Here is a 17,543-nt window from a genome sequence, read left to right as displayed (position 1 = left end):
TATGTCTAGTTTATATGAATCCTAATACATATAATAGGTTTGATGCATCTTTCTACATGCTCCCCTTGGTACTAATGTGGGCCAACATGTGTTAGCTATTTAGAAACTACAAAGCTTAAATAGATCCTAAGCAAGTTGTGCTCTTCTCTTGTGTTCATTTTGGTACATACACCAAAGTCAATATGTCCCTATTTGTATGTGTCAGGCTTAGTGTAAATACTAATGTATATTGATGTCAATGTTGACACTCTAGGCCTAATAAAGATGTTGGGCTTTGTGCAATCTAATTACATATTTGCTATGGTATAAATGCCACGATGACACATCCCTTCTCTAACTTGTTGGGGGGCTTAGTAAAGATGATAGGCTTAATATATTTTAATATGTCCTCCATGGCACATATGTCAAGGTTAACACATGTAAGTTTTTTAGTTTTCCTTGAATCTAATATAGACTCTAGGATTAGTATATTGGTGCTAGATTCAACACATCATATTTCTTCAATTCGTAGAAAGCAAGGATGCCAAGTTTAGTGCATCCCTACAAAATGCTCAGTCATCATATACATGCCAGGGTTATAGGAAAAGGACCAATCTTTATTGTTTTCATTGCTTTCTTTTCCATATTTGACAATGACAAAGTACAATAAATGTATGAATATTAATTCTAAAAGACATTTTAAAGGATAACTATTTCTTCTTAACTTATAGGGTACTATGAGTGTGCTATATTGATCTTTAAGGGAGAATAGATGAGAAATGTTCGTATATTTGAATTGATAAGTACAAAAAAGATAAATCAAATATACAAATCGCCTCTTCCACAAACTTAAAAATTAGCATTTGTACAAATTAGTTATAAGAGACATCAATAATTTTATTTTCATGCTGAAAAAATTGACCACCTGACCATTGTAATAATTCATGTATCCATCTAAATTTTCCTTCACAACATTCTCATACATTTACATCTTCCTATGCTTTTTTTTTAATGAAAAATTATAAATTTAGATAATTTTATAATAAAAAAAATGAAATTGTAAGCAAAAACTATGACAAATAAACCCTTACCTTCAAACAAGATTCATTTTTTAGCCAAAGAACTATAAAATATGCAACTGACTAGTATGTATTGTGCAACATAATTTAGATTATAAACTATTTCAAGTTTAAACAGCAAAATAGCTCCATACGCTCTGAAAAGCACACACTAAAGTTTACAAACTACAGATAAGGAATCTCACAAGCATAAGGTTCAAGAAATAGTACTCAAATCTTAAGAAGCCTACAGAACATCAGTCCAAGCCTCCAAACAACTCTCTCTAGTGAGGCCCTTCATGCTGAAATGCTTCACCATTTAGATGAGCAGCTTCTCAATTGCATCCTGAGAATTACAGGAATTACAAGTGAAAAAAAAAATTTTGAATATGCAGGTGCCCAAAAAAATAGCTCAAAAGTAGGGCTGATAGTATTGAGCCGATCAGACTCGGCTTCAATACCCACTTGATGCAATTCGATTTGATATTGAGTCAAGTTGCGTTATATAAGCTGAATTTGATTTTGATTTTAGGCAATCATGGCCAAAATACCATGATTGATTGATTCTCAATCATCTAGGACATTCTTAATCAATCGAACATGCATTATACATTAATTCACTCATACAAACACGCAAATATATAGACTTCAATATAATCTGAGCTTGGCTTTAATTAAGTTCAATCCAAGTAATATTGAGGTCATTAGTTGCTCTTCTTACTTTTATCCAAACTTATCCTGAACAAAAAACCACTTTCATTTCTAGCAAATTCCATAAAAAATCTTCTAGGACAATAGATTAATGACATATGGCATGAAAATTTCATTTGAATCATTTTTTCGAACAACAAAACGCCTGCTTCGTGTAAAAATTTGAGCTTTAAAGTAAGAAGTATCATCAAAAGGAAAGCTATCACATTACCTTCAGCTGCTGGATCTGTGATTTAAGTTGGCTGCCCTCGTTGCTGGTAACCGAACAAGCAATCACTGGCCTTGTAACCCCACAAGCTCTTCCAAGAGCCTGTTTTGAAGGAACAAACACATATGGAACATTCTGCCATTACAAGAAAAAAACATAAGCCATCGTATAATATATATAAAAAAAAAAGAAAGAGCTTTAACAATTTAGAGCAAAGCTTTAACTGCTTGATAATTGCATAAATAATAAGATATCGTGCCTTCTTAAGAAAATGCGAGTGAGATTAAGAAAACTTAAATTTATTCTTTAAAATCTATTATAATGTCTATTTCATTGAAGAAAAGGGAGAAAATCACAAATGGAGTGCATGAGAAAAACTTGAAGCATAAAGCATCAAATTTCAAAACTGATTTCTAGCATTCAGTGTTCAGTAAGCCATTCAGATATTTGAAACATATTGCTCAAAAGGGATCTATCTATCACGAATGTAGGAGTTGGTGAAATGGAGAATGCATATCAACCTAGAGAGTGATTACATGTGTATAGCTATAAACTAAAACATGCATATCGGCATTAAAGGCATGAATTCAAAACTAAATAATATGCCCTTCAAAACTAAGGTAATTAAAAAGAAACAAAGATTACGATCAACACAGCAAAGTTAAGATACAATGATGGACTAAAGATTACAGAAATTACATTCATATAAAAAAAATTAGTTTAATTTTATGCAAGCAAAATCAAAAATATAAGTTAATTTGGCGTTAAAATGAAGAAAAAAAATGGAAAAGAAGAGAAAAGGATGCAATGTTTTTTACATGTTTTGCATTTACCTTCCAGTATTTCAAGTGCAGATTTAGCGTGCATATAAGAAATAAGATTTATCAAAAATACTTGTAATGGAGCTAGCACGGGCAGTAAAATACAATAGTTGAGAGCCAATTATTTCTAGTCGCCACACAATAGCGAGTGAACACTTTCCCAACACCAGAGGTTACATTGAAATCAATAAGCTCGCATTTTGCAATTAACATGAATAACAAAATATTCAAATTGGGATAACTATATGCATACAGTTTATAGATGGCATAAACCTAATAAATGAAAATTATACTTAATTAAAAGAAAAGTTTAAACATTGGAGAAAAACACTCAAAGGAGAGTTCGGAGAGCATAATAAAGAACTTTTAATGGAGGAGCAAATAATAATAACAAATAAAGAATTTTGGAGGCTTAAGCAATATATAAGTGGGATAGGAGAGGCACATTGGACCAGTTATACACAAAATTAGTAAATAGACAAACCTATAACAACATGAATTAAAAATCACAGCTTAAATGCCTCGTGATGCCAGAAAAAATGATGAAGATAAAAAGAAATACTAAACCAACATTAAGACTAGTTATAAGATTGTCAGAAATTTGTTAATAAAGCCCACTAACTTAATTTAATGGGAAGTGGTATATCATATCCATTGTTATCAAAATTAGTACAAAATTCAAAGATAATTTACATAAAAATATAAATTTAACAAAATAAATTTTATAAAAATGATTTAAAAATTTGTCGGAAATCCGGTTATTAGAAGTTAGCTCAAAATCAATACTTGAATTAGATTTTGATTTAAATTTAAACTCCTGCAGATTTAGCCAACTGTTGTTGAAAACAGAAAAAACAGAAGAGGAGACTTCTTCGTGAAGTTACTGAACAGAGATCTTCAGGTTTTAACTTAAATCAATATAGCTATTATGTACTTAAATGGATATGAAACACATTTATTATTAAAAAAAAAAACACGGAAATGCATTTAACATGACAGCAATTTTACATCTCAAAATTTAAAAACTTGTATAATAATTACACAAAAAAAAATACAAAATGTATTCAAATAATGATAAATTTGTTTCGATTGCTCATAAAATTTAAAATACATTTAGATTAATTAGATACCTAAAACTCAACTGAAGAAGAAACCGTCACATGATACCGAAGAAAAAAAATAGATTGTTAGTTTGAAATTAAAAAAAATTCATTTTTGTAGAAAAATACATTTAAATATAATAAAAATAATAATAGAAAAATAGAGCAGATAAAAAAAATTAAAATAGAGTTATGTAGAATTAAATTATTTAAATTATATATTTCAAAATAAAAGAAAAAAGATAATTTAAGTTACTTAAATATTATATTTTTTTTAAATTAAAATTTATCATTCACGACATGCGTGTCAAACAAGCATATCCATTAAATCTTTTTATTTCTTTGAATTGAAAACGATGATACGTGTTAGATACATGTCAGTGCATGTCGGACAAGTACACATGTCTAACACGACAAGCTTTATTATTACAGTGTATGCGCACACAATCCTATAGTTGTCATCTCTATATAGTTTGAGTATATAAAATTTTGAGTTTTTTCTAATTTACTAATTTGTATCAAACATCTGGTGACTTTTATCAGGTGATTAAGTAAATTTGAGTTCAATGAGTGACATTTTTTAGACCTATTTATTTGTAAATTTATGTCTTCCTAATAATTGATTGATTCATCTCTCGTGGCCCATGAGATTAGACAATTGTTTAGACCAAACTGCATAAAGAATGGTTAATTTTGCTTGACTCAAATCTCTTTATTATTACTTTGTTAATCAATTTAGTTCCTGATAGCTACTTTCGCATGAACAAACAACTTTTCCTATCAGCTGCTATCAAAACTTTAATGAGAACTATAATGGCAATAACGTATATGATCTAGAATTTAACAATAAGTTTAGAGCTTTGTGAGTTATGTTAGTGTAACAAAAACTTATGAAGAAACTCATAAGAGCACTAAAATATGCCTAAACAAGTAAAACTAATGGATGCAAATACTCTCTCAATGATTCAACTGAAAGCTTAAGCTCCAGATAAGAGTTGTTATACATAATCATTAGCTTATCCTGAAAATTTTATCACATTGCACTTGTCAAACAAGCATATTAAGTTATACCTTAATGAGTTTATATTTAGTACAAGAAAATTTAGGCATATGCATGCGTTAGTTGATGGAGAGTTTCAAGCACTGTTCCTCTTGTGCAAATTATACTTTTCTTATAAACATTTTATGTGACACTAAATTTCATTAGTCGAGTACTGTTAACTTATAAAACATTGAACTTTTATTTTTCAAAAATGTGATTACTAAGCTCGAGGGAGTTGGTGTGAAAAGAAGCTGAAGGATTTTGGTTAGGGAAGACCCATGTAAAGGGGTTCACCTCTGATCATGTACAAAGTCCTTTGGCTAGTAAAAAGACTTGGCTTAGTTTATTGCAAAGAATGAGATCACCAAGTCATATTATTACAAAATGTAGACCAAGGTGGACCACTTTCAGGGTATGAAGATCCAATGACAAGTGCACTTCCATTATTGATAAAATTATTTATGTTCAAGTTCTTACATGTGTTAAATTAGGTGGCATCCAAGTATTATCATGTAGTACAATATTCAACCCTTTGGGACCTGAGAGCATAGATTACTTGGTTTGAAGATCATTTATAAAGTAGATTTAAACATCTTGCTACAAACATGAGTCAATAGGAATACCAAGTTGTACTAGGAAAAGACATGCAAAGAGGTTTAACTCTAATCATGTGACAAGTCTTCTAGCAAGAACAAAGATATGGTTAGGTTTTGTTCAAAAAAGAATGGGAGGATTAGGTCATACTATTAAAATATTTTGACCACAGTGATAGCCACTTCAAAGATATGACGACCGAATGATAAAGAAATTTTCATCATGGATAGATCCACTGCGATGTGCAATTGGAAGCGTTAAATTGTGTTAAATAAGATTTGTATGGTTATCCAGTACTCAGTCCTTTGAGGTTTTAGAGCATAGAGAACTTGATTTTGAAGAACACTTAAAAAGAATATCAAAAACATATTGCTACAAATATACGAGTCAAAGGGGGGTATTATTATAATTGCCTCAAATTTATTAAGCAGACTCACTACATTGATATGGTGGAAAGCAATCTTTAAGATCTATCCTTGTAATAAAGATAAGCTCAAAATTTAAAGCATATGATTTTAAGAATAAATAATAATTCACATGAATCATCTCTCGAATAAAAATAAGTTCAAGGCTTCGATACATATTTTGTTATTGTGAATTAAATCAAAATTCAAATTTAAACAAAACTTTGACTTAAATTTTCAATCCATAAACTTCTGCAAATAGAAGAAGAAACCAAGAGCTTGTGTGGCCTAAAAGTTGTAGCCAACTACTAATAAAAATATAAAAAATAGGAGAGACTACAATGAAAAATAGTTTCAAGGGGCAATCACTCTTAAGAGCATAAATTATATCCATGCATTTATTATCCCATTATGTCTTTATTGTATTTTTACAATAAATCAGATTTGTTTATTTGTTTGGCTTGAGAGGTTTGCTTCATTTATAATGAGATTGACCTACTTCGAGAATAAAGAAGAGCTTTTTCAAGTGTCATATTTGTTTGTACAAGTGAGTGATTCCTTGATAACGGATCAATTGCTTCCCCCTCTCTTGAGGATGGAGACAACTATTTTTTTGTTGAGCCACACAAAATTTTGCTGAATTATATTTGACGTAATCTCCTTAGTATTACTTTATGAGTTAAGCATTATAGTTCATAGAAAGCACTTTCAGATAAACAAGTCCTCATAACACCTGATATGAAAGCTTATTAAAAATTGAAATGGTAATGAAATATGAAATTGAAAAGTTTAATAGCTTAAAGAGTTTTGACCTATGAAGAACTGACAGGTGAAGCATGTTAGCCCAGCATGGACTCGTGTTAAGACTGTGAGTGATAAAGAGAAAACAGCAAGAAAAACTCCCTAATAATTCCAGTTATGTTTGGTGAATGAGGCCATAGCAAAAGTATATGAGAAAATAACCATAAAGGGATTCACCAAAATATTCTACAATAATTTTTTTGCACATTCGACTCTTTAAGAAAGCAAAAGTACGCTCTTATTAAATTCTATCTTAAGTTCAATTTAATTCCTCAGAAATTTGAGAAATATTCATGTACTAAGGAACATCAATCTTTACTATACCTCTTTTAAGTAGTTCTACAACTATGTTTTAGATATGATTAACTTGGAGTATGTCAAACATTCACTTCTTTTAAGGATATCTTGTTATATACAAAGGTGAGGGGAATAAAAAGTAGACTAAGGTGGAAGAAATAGCGTTTCAGATGCAACCATGGGGAGAAATAGTCAACAGATATAATAGCGTGACAAGAACATTGACTAGGTAGTCAAGCAAATCTATAATTTTTAAATGTTTCTAGTTAGGAAGGATGCACAAGAATAAGGAGATATTAAAGCTCAAAAAATTTGTCATGAAAACAAGAGGTTTGGTAAAGCATTTTTCACATCGTGCATCTTCAAATGTATATGCTTTCGTTTCATCAACAGATGTGTCAGATTACTCTTATATTCCACAGTATATCCTAATGTTATGTCATATCATTATGGCATTCAAACTAATGTAAGACCCATCCTTAGGATACGAAGGTTCAATAGCTGGTACACATTTTTTATCAATAGATTCATTTCAAATTGCAATATACATCTTCAAAAGTCTCTCACGGGTATTAATTTCAATCGTCATGCAAGTTGTGCAATTCTGCAAAGCTTAGCTCCTTCAAACTTTAAGACCTTAAAAAGCTTAATTTGAAGAGTCATAGAGAAAATTCAACATATAATACCAAAAATTTGAGTTAATAGGAAAATTTGTTAGGAATGCCCCAAATTTGTTGATAAACACAAATAAAAATATTTGAGGCAATTACATACAGAGCACATGAAACGTTGCTATTTACAAAGCAAGAACCCTCTTTCATCCATTTTCAAATTCAAGCTCAAATACAAAAATTAATGATAAAACCCCAACCCAAATTTTTCTTTTTTATCAAATTCACAATGGTTTGATCGGACACTCATAAATATATCAGTTCGGTAGTTCAAAAATTTCATTTAGGTGCTATATTTTATAAATAGAAATGTTTCGGGTGCTATATATGAAATTATCCCAAAATATTTTGATGGAAAGAATTGCATGAGGTATCTCCTTGTTTCCACAACAAGAAAAAATTCAAAACAAATGACTACAGGCATAAACATAAATTTAGCTGAATTATCCTCTCAAATAAGAATATATTCGAATTTGTATTGAAAATTTTGTTGTCAAAGATTAACTCAGAACCAAGATTTGAGAAAATTTTATTCAAATTTCACCTCCTTAAACTTCTATAAACTAAAGAAAAGGAAGTGCTTCTGTATGCTTGAGAGCTATAGCAAACTATAAGAAATCAAAAAAAGGGAAAAGAGAGTATATATTTGTTCTACCAATATTCAAAAAAAGATCCTTAATATGTCTTAGATTATCGCATTCAATACATCCATTTGCTTGCTACATTTCTACAAAATATTAAGAATTTTCTTATTCGCTTGACCTGAAAGATTTAGACCCCCTTTTTTGTTGAGAATGGATGGTCAATCATTTTTATTGAACCATATAAATCTTCATGTCTACCATTTGGCTTGACATAATTTGAACCAACCTATAAATGAAAGCTTTGCGAGACAAAGGAGTAACAAACAACTAAATCAAGCTTGCAGAACTTCAAATGCTAAGGATGCATGGTGGAACTGAAAAAGAAGAAAGCTTTATCATTGAAATAGAACATAAAAGTAACAGTAAAAAATAGTTTACCAAGTGTAATTCAAGATCATGTTTGGCTTGATTTCCACGTTATCAAATTGAACAAATATCAAATTCTAATTTATTAAAGTTTACTTACCTTAAAAAAAGTGTTTGTCTTGTGACGGACAAAATTAGAGAGAGTCATCTTATATGGTTTAGTCACATTAAACGTCGACCATTTGATGATCCGATTAGGAGAGTAGATGTTTTAGATTCGACTTATGTTAAGAAAGGCATAGGTAGACCTAGGAATACTAGGGTTTATTGTATAAAAAATGATCTTAATTTATTAGAATTACGTGAAAATAAGACACTAAATATGATGCAATAGAGAAAAAGGATACATGTAGCCGACCCCACTTAGTGAGACTAAGGCTTCGTTGTTGTTGTCGTCTTCTTACTTATCAAGTTAAAGTCAGTTACGAAAAATTCAAGTTCATAAGCACAAAATAAATTAGCAATTTTTAATTAATGGCATTTATTACATTTAAAATACTGTTTAAAATTATAATCGGGTATTGAGAGATTTTTTGTGCTGAGGTGAGACATAAGCCTCACAGTTAGAAAATTGTGTGAAGCCAAATTAAAGAAAAAAAATGAATATATCAACATCTTAATTTATACATATATTATGGAAAGACATTAACGACCTAACATAGTAAGAAGTGATAAATTATGTTAATATCAAATATCGGGTTGCGTAAGCATAAAGCATCATATAACAAATAGCACAAACTCCATAATCATAATGCAATGTAGACATCAACTGATCATATCATAAGACATTAAATGAAACTAGCATAGAATAAAGTAAGACAGAAGTTAACTTTACTATAATGCATTTCTCTCTCCTACTATCTAATAAAATAACATTCATAAATTCAAATAATAATTAAGTAACTAATCAAAAAACCATCAACGCTCTGATCACTCTTAAAAAATCATTGGAGAAGTCATCATAATAAATAACTTTCTCCCCTACCCCTCCTTCAAGGGTATTCAAGTTCCCCACTTTCTCCTCTTCAATCTCAATCATCGTTCTCTTCCCTAATTAACAGTAATGAATAATAAATTATAGCATTAATTAAAATATAAGACAACTTATAGATATCAAATATATTTTCTTTTTATCTATTATTTAAACATTGTCATTGCAGGGTCTCAAATCCCAGATGTGAAAAGTGGAGGATTGAGTTAAGTAGTAGACAACCAGCGTAAAATTTATCAAAAAATCATGACATGATTCTTTGCTATCATTGTGTAAATGCTAGGACGTCTCCTGGAAGCGACGCGTTGTATAGCCGGAATACAGTAAAAAATGTGAAGGGTCATTACATTGATGCCCTGCTGTGGTGTCAAATAAGCAAGACTTTCAACATTGAAGACGAATGCGAGTAAAAAAGTTAGTCCGTGAAATTAAAATTAGAATATGATCTAAGAATATGGGTACTCTCACAAGTAAATTAATGAAATTAATTGATATTATGTCATTAAAAGATAAATATCTTATGTATTCAAGATGAGTTGGAGAAAGGTCTAAGGAGATTAATAAGGGTTTTAAACTTTGCTATTTGGATAATAATCACGTTAGAAATAGTGTAGTTGTAATTATAGATAAGGGTTTGAAATATAATATCATAAAAATTAATAGAATTGAAGATAGAATTATACCTCTTAAGATTGTTGTTGATACTAGGATTATTAATATTATAAGTGTTTATGCTCCTCAAATAGGCTTAAATATAGGTTGTAAAGAAAAATTCTGGAATGACCTACAAAAAATTCTGAAATTACCTAGAAAAATTCTAGAATGACCTAGAAAATATAGTTTCTAAAAATTATTAATACTATAAGTGCTTATGTTCCTCAAATGATATCTCTTGAAAAAATAAGTTTAATTGGAGGAGAATTAAATGGACGTGTCGGTAGAGTGGTAGAAGATTTTATAAATATCCATGACAGCTATGGTTTTGGAGTGATTAAAAAAGAAGGTAGATTCATATTCAATTTTGTTTTAGCTCGTGATTTTGTTATTGCTAATATTTTATTCAAGAAAAAAGATGAGCATATTATTACGTATAAGAATGGATCTAATAAAACACAAACTGATTATTTCCTTATGAAAAGAAGGATCGTCAAAAATGAAAAAATTGTAAGGTCATTCCAAGTGAGAATTTAAATACTCAACATCGATTATTAGTTTTGGATTTAAGATAAAAAATTATAAAATAAAGAATACTCAGAATCATTGTCTAGTATTAGATGAGGGCACCTAAAGGATGAATAAAATTATTTTTATGAGTAAACTTTAAAATTTTAAGATTTGGGATGTTCATAAAAAAACAAATTCTACGTGGAATAAGGTAACAAACACTATTAAATAAGTGGTAAATATGTACTTGAAAAATCAAAAAAAAAAGTTTGTATAAAAAAATAATTTATTGTGGAATAATAATGTGCAAGAAAAGATAAAATATAAGTTATATTATAAGAAACAGTTTAAATATAAAAGCTTAGAGAATTTGGAAACATATAAAATAGCCCGTAGAGAGTCATAGAGAACAATTTATAACGTCAAAAATTCTACTTTTAGTGATCTGCATAATAGATTAGAAACTAAAGAGGGTCAAAAATATATGTTAAAACTAGTCAAACAAGAAAAAAAGAAAAAAAAGATTTAACTCAATTAAAATATTAAAGATGAAAATCAAAAAGTATTTTTCTTAGAAAAATATATTCAACATAGGTGGGATGGTTATTTTAATAAACTTTTTAATGAAATTTCTGAAAATTCGATCGACCATGATGATATTAATATCATTATTAATAATAAAATATTTCATTTTTGCAGTCACATTAGTTAAAATGAAGTTGATGAGGCTTTAAAAAAAATCAAAGATGGGAAGTCTGTAGAACCTAATTACATCTCAATTAAAGTGTGAAAATATTTAGGAGATTTGAGAGTTTCTTGGCTTACTAAACTCTTTAATTTTATTTTAAAACTAAAAAGGATGCCTTAGAAGTGGAGGAAGACTATTTTGATCCTCATTCTTAAGAATAAAGGGGCACAAGGATATGCAAATTATAGACGAATTAAGTTGATGTATCATACTTTAAAATTATGGGAAAGGATAATTGAACATAGATTAAGACGCATTACAAAGATTTCTCATAATCAATTTGGATTTATGTCGGGCAGGTCTACTATGAAAGTTATACATTTATTGAGAGGTTTGATAGAGAAGTACAGAGAGAATAAGGCTACATACGACTTTTATTGATTTAGAAAAAGCTTATGATAAGGTTCCAAGAGATATCCTTAGAAGAGTTCTAGAGAAGAAATTTGTTGATATGACTTATATTCAAGTTATTAAAGATATTTATATTAAAGTTGTTACTTGTGCTCAAACAGGAGGATTGACCAAATAGTTTCCTATTTCAGTTGGATTACATTAACAATCGGCTCTAAGTCTATATCTTTTTGCTCTAGTTAAGGATGTTCTTACTGGATATGTACAAAATAATGTAACTAAGTGTATGCTCTTTGCTAATGATATCCTTCTTGTGGATAAGACTAGAGAAAGAGCTCAAGAAAAACTTGAATTATAGAGGTCAACATTAGATTCTAAAGGTCTTTGTTTGAGCAAAACTAAAACTGAATACATGGAATGTAATTTTAGTAGTAGTTGCTCTAGTGACAGAGTTGTAACAATTGGTGATCATATCATTAGAATGTGTGAACGCTTCAAATATCTTACATCAAGGATCGGTTCTAAGCCTATATCTTTTTGCTTTAGTTATAAATGTTCTCACTGGACATTTATAGGAGGATGTACCTTAGAGTATGCTTTTCATTAATGATATCCCTCTTGTGGATAATATTAGAGAAAGAGCTCTGGATAAATTTGAATTATGGAGGTCTACATTAGAGTCTAAAGGCCTTCGTTTGAGTAGAACTAAAACTGAATACATGAAATGTAATTTTAGTAGTAGTAATAGCTCTAGTCACAAAATTGTAACTATTGGTGATCTTACTATTAGAATGTGTGAACGCTTCAAATATCTTGAGTATATTGTTCAAAGTGATAGTGATATAGATGGGGTTGTTATTAATAGAATTCAGGTTGGTTGGTTGAAGAGGAATGTTTCGTGCCTATTGTGTAATAGAAAAGAACCGCTTTGATTGAAAGGAAAATTTTATAAGATGGTAGTGAGATCTATAATGCTCTGTGGCGCAGAATGTTGGCCTTTAAAAGAGAAGATCAATTTAATTTAACTGTTTCCGAGATGAGAATGTTTAGATGGATGAGTGGAGAGACAAAATGCGAAATAAATATATATGTGATAGGGTTTGTGTAGCTCTTGTGACTGACAAAATTAGAGAGAGTCATCTTAGATGGTTTGGTCAAATTAAAAGTCGATCATCTGATGATCTGGTTAGGAGAGTAGACATTTTAGATTCAACTTATGTTAAGAAAGGCAGAGGTAGACCCAGAAAGACTTGGGCATATTGTATAAAAAATGACTTTAATTTATTAGAATTAAATGAAAATATGACATTCAATAGCACCCAATGGTGAAAAAGGATTGATGTAGCTAACCCCACTTAGTGGGATAAAGGCTTGTTGTTGTTGTTGTATTGTCTTATGCTTGATATACTATAGTTATTCCTATCACTATAAAAAGAAAATCAACATTCAAATCTTATTTTTGTGACTCAAATAATCTAGCCTTGTCATCATCCAATGGCAATATCTTCACATAATAAGCGGCCCTCGTCATTGTTTAAATCATTTTTTTCATATTTCTATCATTCAATCTCTTATTGTAAATAACATATACCAAAAAAATCATCCTTAAGGTGGTCAGACGATTTTTCCTTTTTGTGTGAACTTAATTATATGTGCTTCAGTTACGCTCACATCTAAATAACAAACATGAAAGTCTCATCCTTTAAGAGCAATATTGTGTATCTATAGCATGCAATCAACAAACTGGATCCATCGTTCAACTGTATTTGAAAATGATATAATTAGAAGTTGTAACTTAAAAATTAAACTTTTGAAAACTCATTCCTTGTTCTAATGAAATGGATCCATCGTTCAACTGTATTAAAAAATGATATAATTAGAAGTTGTAACTTAAAAATTAAACTTTTGAAAACTCATTTCTTATTCTAATAAAAACATCAAATATTAAAAATTAAATATGAAGATCGTTTTGCAATAGTATTTTTAACTTGGTATACCCACAAAAATCTTTATTACTAAATGGAACAAGTTGATATCAATAATTGCTCTCTTAGTTTGTTCAGTAATCAATCCATCCATGCAATGATATAGCTCTGATTTCATCTCATAATTGATAGATGTCTTCTCGACATACTGAAATTAAAGGTTGAAAAATATCCAACAGTATGCATATTGTGGAGCTGAAGTTCTCATTTTTACATATATTTGACCATTGCTGAACGACCGATGGCAGCATTGTTAGAACGACCTACTAGGATATTATTGTGAGAGATGAGATCACACATACGAGGGCCGAATGGAGGTTTGAGCGAAGCAATTTTGCTAATTTAAAGAAAAAAAACAAAATTAACAAGTCGGGGCATAATAAATTTGAGACATAGCAAGCCACACACCTCTTTAAATTTAAGGAGTGCATCTCATGCTAGTCATTTGAGGTTGTTCAAATTTGTGTTGAGGCATGATTCAAGTTGCGCAATGTCGAACAATGATTTGAAGTAATTTGTGATTATCATAATAAAATATCTTATACCTTAAAAAAAGATGTCTTGTTAATGGATTTTAAAGCATATTCTATAGTGTTTGTTAGATTAACAACAAATTCTATATTATAGTCTGTATTGCAAATGAAAATACATAAATTTATGTATCTCAAACTCTTATTATGAATCCTTTTCAATCTTCTCATTTTACTCAAAAAAACAAGCTAAAATTTATCCAATAATCGAACTAAACACAAAAAGTAGAGCATGGGCAGATCTTGTGCAAACATGTTTATATAAACTTTTGGTTAATATCCCATGCAACATATAATATGTAAACCCAACTCTATTGCTGCAAAAAAAAGCTACAGCTGATAAGGATGCTGGATGAGGATGGTGAAATAAACAATAACAATACCTGATTTTTTTTTGGTATGTTTTCAAAAGATTTCAATGTCATTGATATCAATTCATAGGATACCTTTGTGATATCATGATTTGGCTAATTATTCTTGCTTCATAGCTTTTCACATTGAACTCTAACAACGATGACTTGTGCAATTATCAAACTGAAAATTTATTTATGTGTATTTGCCATTGTGGTTGAGGACGTCAGGTGCCGACCAATACAAGTCTAATGGCAATCTCCACAAGAAAACTTGAAAAAGAATTCTAGATGAATGCAATTGAGATTAATTAGTAGAGATAGATAAAGAAACCAGAAAATAAAGTCTAACAATTCATGGACAAGTATTGGCAAAAAACTAAGCAACTTTCTGCATATGAGATTCAAAAAAGGAGAAAGGACAATGATCAACATTCAAAATAAACTTGTTTTGATTGTTTTTGTGGAAATCAAACTAAACTGGAACAGCAACATTGAATTAATAAATATTAAATTAAATTATTTTCCAATTACTCCTAACAATGCTACAAGCAACGAATTTTGATCATGATGTGCCTTGGGATTCAAAGATCTGCCCAACAACAAGGTGAAACTAGTAATCATTAACTTTAAAGGGCATGCTTCTTCCCAGTAGAAGCAACTGACATGAAGTATAAAGTGCAAGGGATCAGAATAAGAGTAAATGAAAATATGTTTAGGAGTCAATTTCAGTCATTAATAACACACAAATCGTGTGTCAGGCTCCAAAATCTCCATTCAAAGAATAATCACAGTAAAAAACATATATATCATAGCTAAAATTTATCACAGCCATCGAAGTGGTGTTCTTGACAGATACATCAGTAATACAATACCATCTAGATATGTAAATGATAACAACCTGTGGCACATCAAATTGAATTGATTAAAGTTTGAAAATGGCCAAAATATGTTCCTTTCTGCATCAATCCTAAAATTTTTATTCCCAAATATATGTGAAAAAAACATCAAATAAGTAGATAATATGATGCATTCATATATTGCAGAAAACCTTACTCAAGAAAAAAAAAATCTAGTGTATTAGAATACAAGTACTGCAGTGAAAAGAAAATCATAAAAGTTATCTTTTTTTTCAAATATCTGCTCTTGTGGGGAACTTTCTCATGGTTTGAGCAAAAGACTCTATAGCCATCAAATTAAAAAATGAAAAATATGATCTAAATACCATAATACTCAATCGGTAATGGAAATTATAAAAACCCTTAACCATAGGGAAAGCGCCACAGAAAACTTTTACAAAATAAAATTGAGCTCAAATATAATTATAGCATGAAAATCTGCAAATTTTATGTATTGTTCTGTGAATTCAAAGTTGATATATCTAGAATCTAGCATGCTTAACAACCTCTCCTAGCATCTATTTAATAGATACTGCATCAAGTACAAGCTTTCTAAACTTAATGGGAAAATGACAGATTGACATTAAACAGGCGCAAACTAAAAAAAGAATAAAGAACTCAATCAGCCCATCTGACCTTCATAACTTTTTTTTCCATAACAGTTTTAAACCAGTAAACAGATCCACATGAATTATACTTGTAATGGACTTCTTTGAAAGAAGAAGAAAAAAAATACCACACCACACATCATTTTTTTCATATTTAGCCTGGTGATAATGGTAAGCCACAATATCATAAAGCCTAAATCCTATAATTGCAACACTATAAATTCATTTATTGCACTTGCATATGCATTGAATGCTAACATAGCATCACAAGTCCTATACAGAAAGTAAAACAAACTGAAACAGAGAGCTTTCCATTTTTAAATACGATAAAGCTTGAACAATGTCTTATGCATGATAAAAAAACCAATTGAAAAGAAGAACGGCTCAAATACATATAATAAAGACTTAATGGAAAACAAAATATGCATCAATTTATCGATATAAAAGACTCTGCCAGTAAGAACGGATGCTCACTATAACCAAGAGCTCTGGGCAGGACTTGGGTTACCTTGTCCTCTGCCAGTAAGGGAAGGTGGAGAAGGATTTCGATTGGTTCAGTATCCGCAGCCATTACAACGAACTCAGAGATCCCCCTGTTAAGTGTTTTAGTCGCTGCATACACAAAAAGCTCAACAAGCCAGCTCAATATCAAATAAACAAAGAACAAACAAAAAATATCAAGAAAACATAAAGCTTCTTAATCAAAAACCTTCATTGGCGCCCTTCTTCAGTTGCTTATAATTGGCAGCTTGCTGGATGAGATCTAGGATTGTGATGGACAGCTGGGCGTCGGCTAAGGGATACGCCTTGGGGTTTACGTGCTCTGTCTGAGAAACACGGGAATGGAATCTCTGTTTAGAGGTTTGCAGTGCAGAAAAATAACCCAAAGGAAAAAAAGGGTGGGGGAGAGAAAAGGTTCCATACCATTTTCTACGTTTTTTACGACGTTAGCGGTAAGAGAAGAAAACACAGGTGTTGGGTTGTTGAAGATGAAGGCGAAGTGGGACGAAGGCGAAGTGGCGGCTTGGAGAGAGAGAGCGGAAAAAACAGTTTTTGGCCTTTTAAGAAATTTTGAGAAATTAGGGCTTTGGCCATCCATCAAAAGATATTATTTATTATTTTAGGTAAATTATTATTATTTATTTTATTTTGGGATAATTACATAAAAGTTATCCCAAACATTTATATTTACAAATTGAGCAACCCGATGACCTCTTTAAC

General features: G+C 30.3%; 1 protein-coding gene across 1 annotated transcript; it reads right to left on the bottom strand.

Annotated features, from left to right (window-relative positions):
• Positions 1–1,112: 1,112 nt before the first annotated feature.
• On the bottom strand, positions 1,113–17,140 carry LOC110027371 (NHP2-like protein 1; the record flags this gene model as incomplete). Its single annotated transcript, XM_020728768.1, is given in 4 exon segments — positions 1,113–1,383; positions 1,960–2,091; positions 16,831–16,934; positions 17,032–17,140. Coding segments are annotated over 4 exon segments (372 nt in total), but the record flags the coding sequence as incomplete, so codon positions are not given.
• Between the last annotated feature and the right edge of the window lie 403 nt (positions 17,141–17,543).

This window comes from Phalaenopsis equestris, unplaced genomic scaffold (assembly GCF_001263595.1).
Source record: "Phalaenopsis equestris unplaced genomic scaffold, ASM126359v1 Scaffold000428, whole genome shotgun sequence".
NCBI lineage: Eukaryota > Viridiplantae > Streptophyta > Magnoliopsida > Asparagales > Orchidaceae > Phalaenopsis > Phalaenopsis equestris.
The sequence above is the reverse complement of the archived record's forward strand: the minus strand, read 5'-3'. Positions and strand labels throughout refer to the sequence as shown.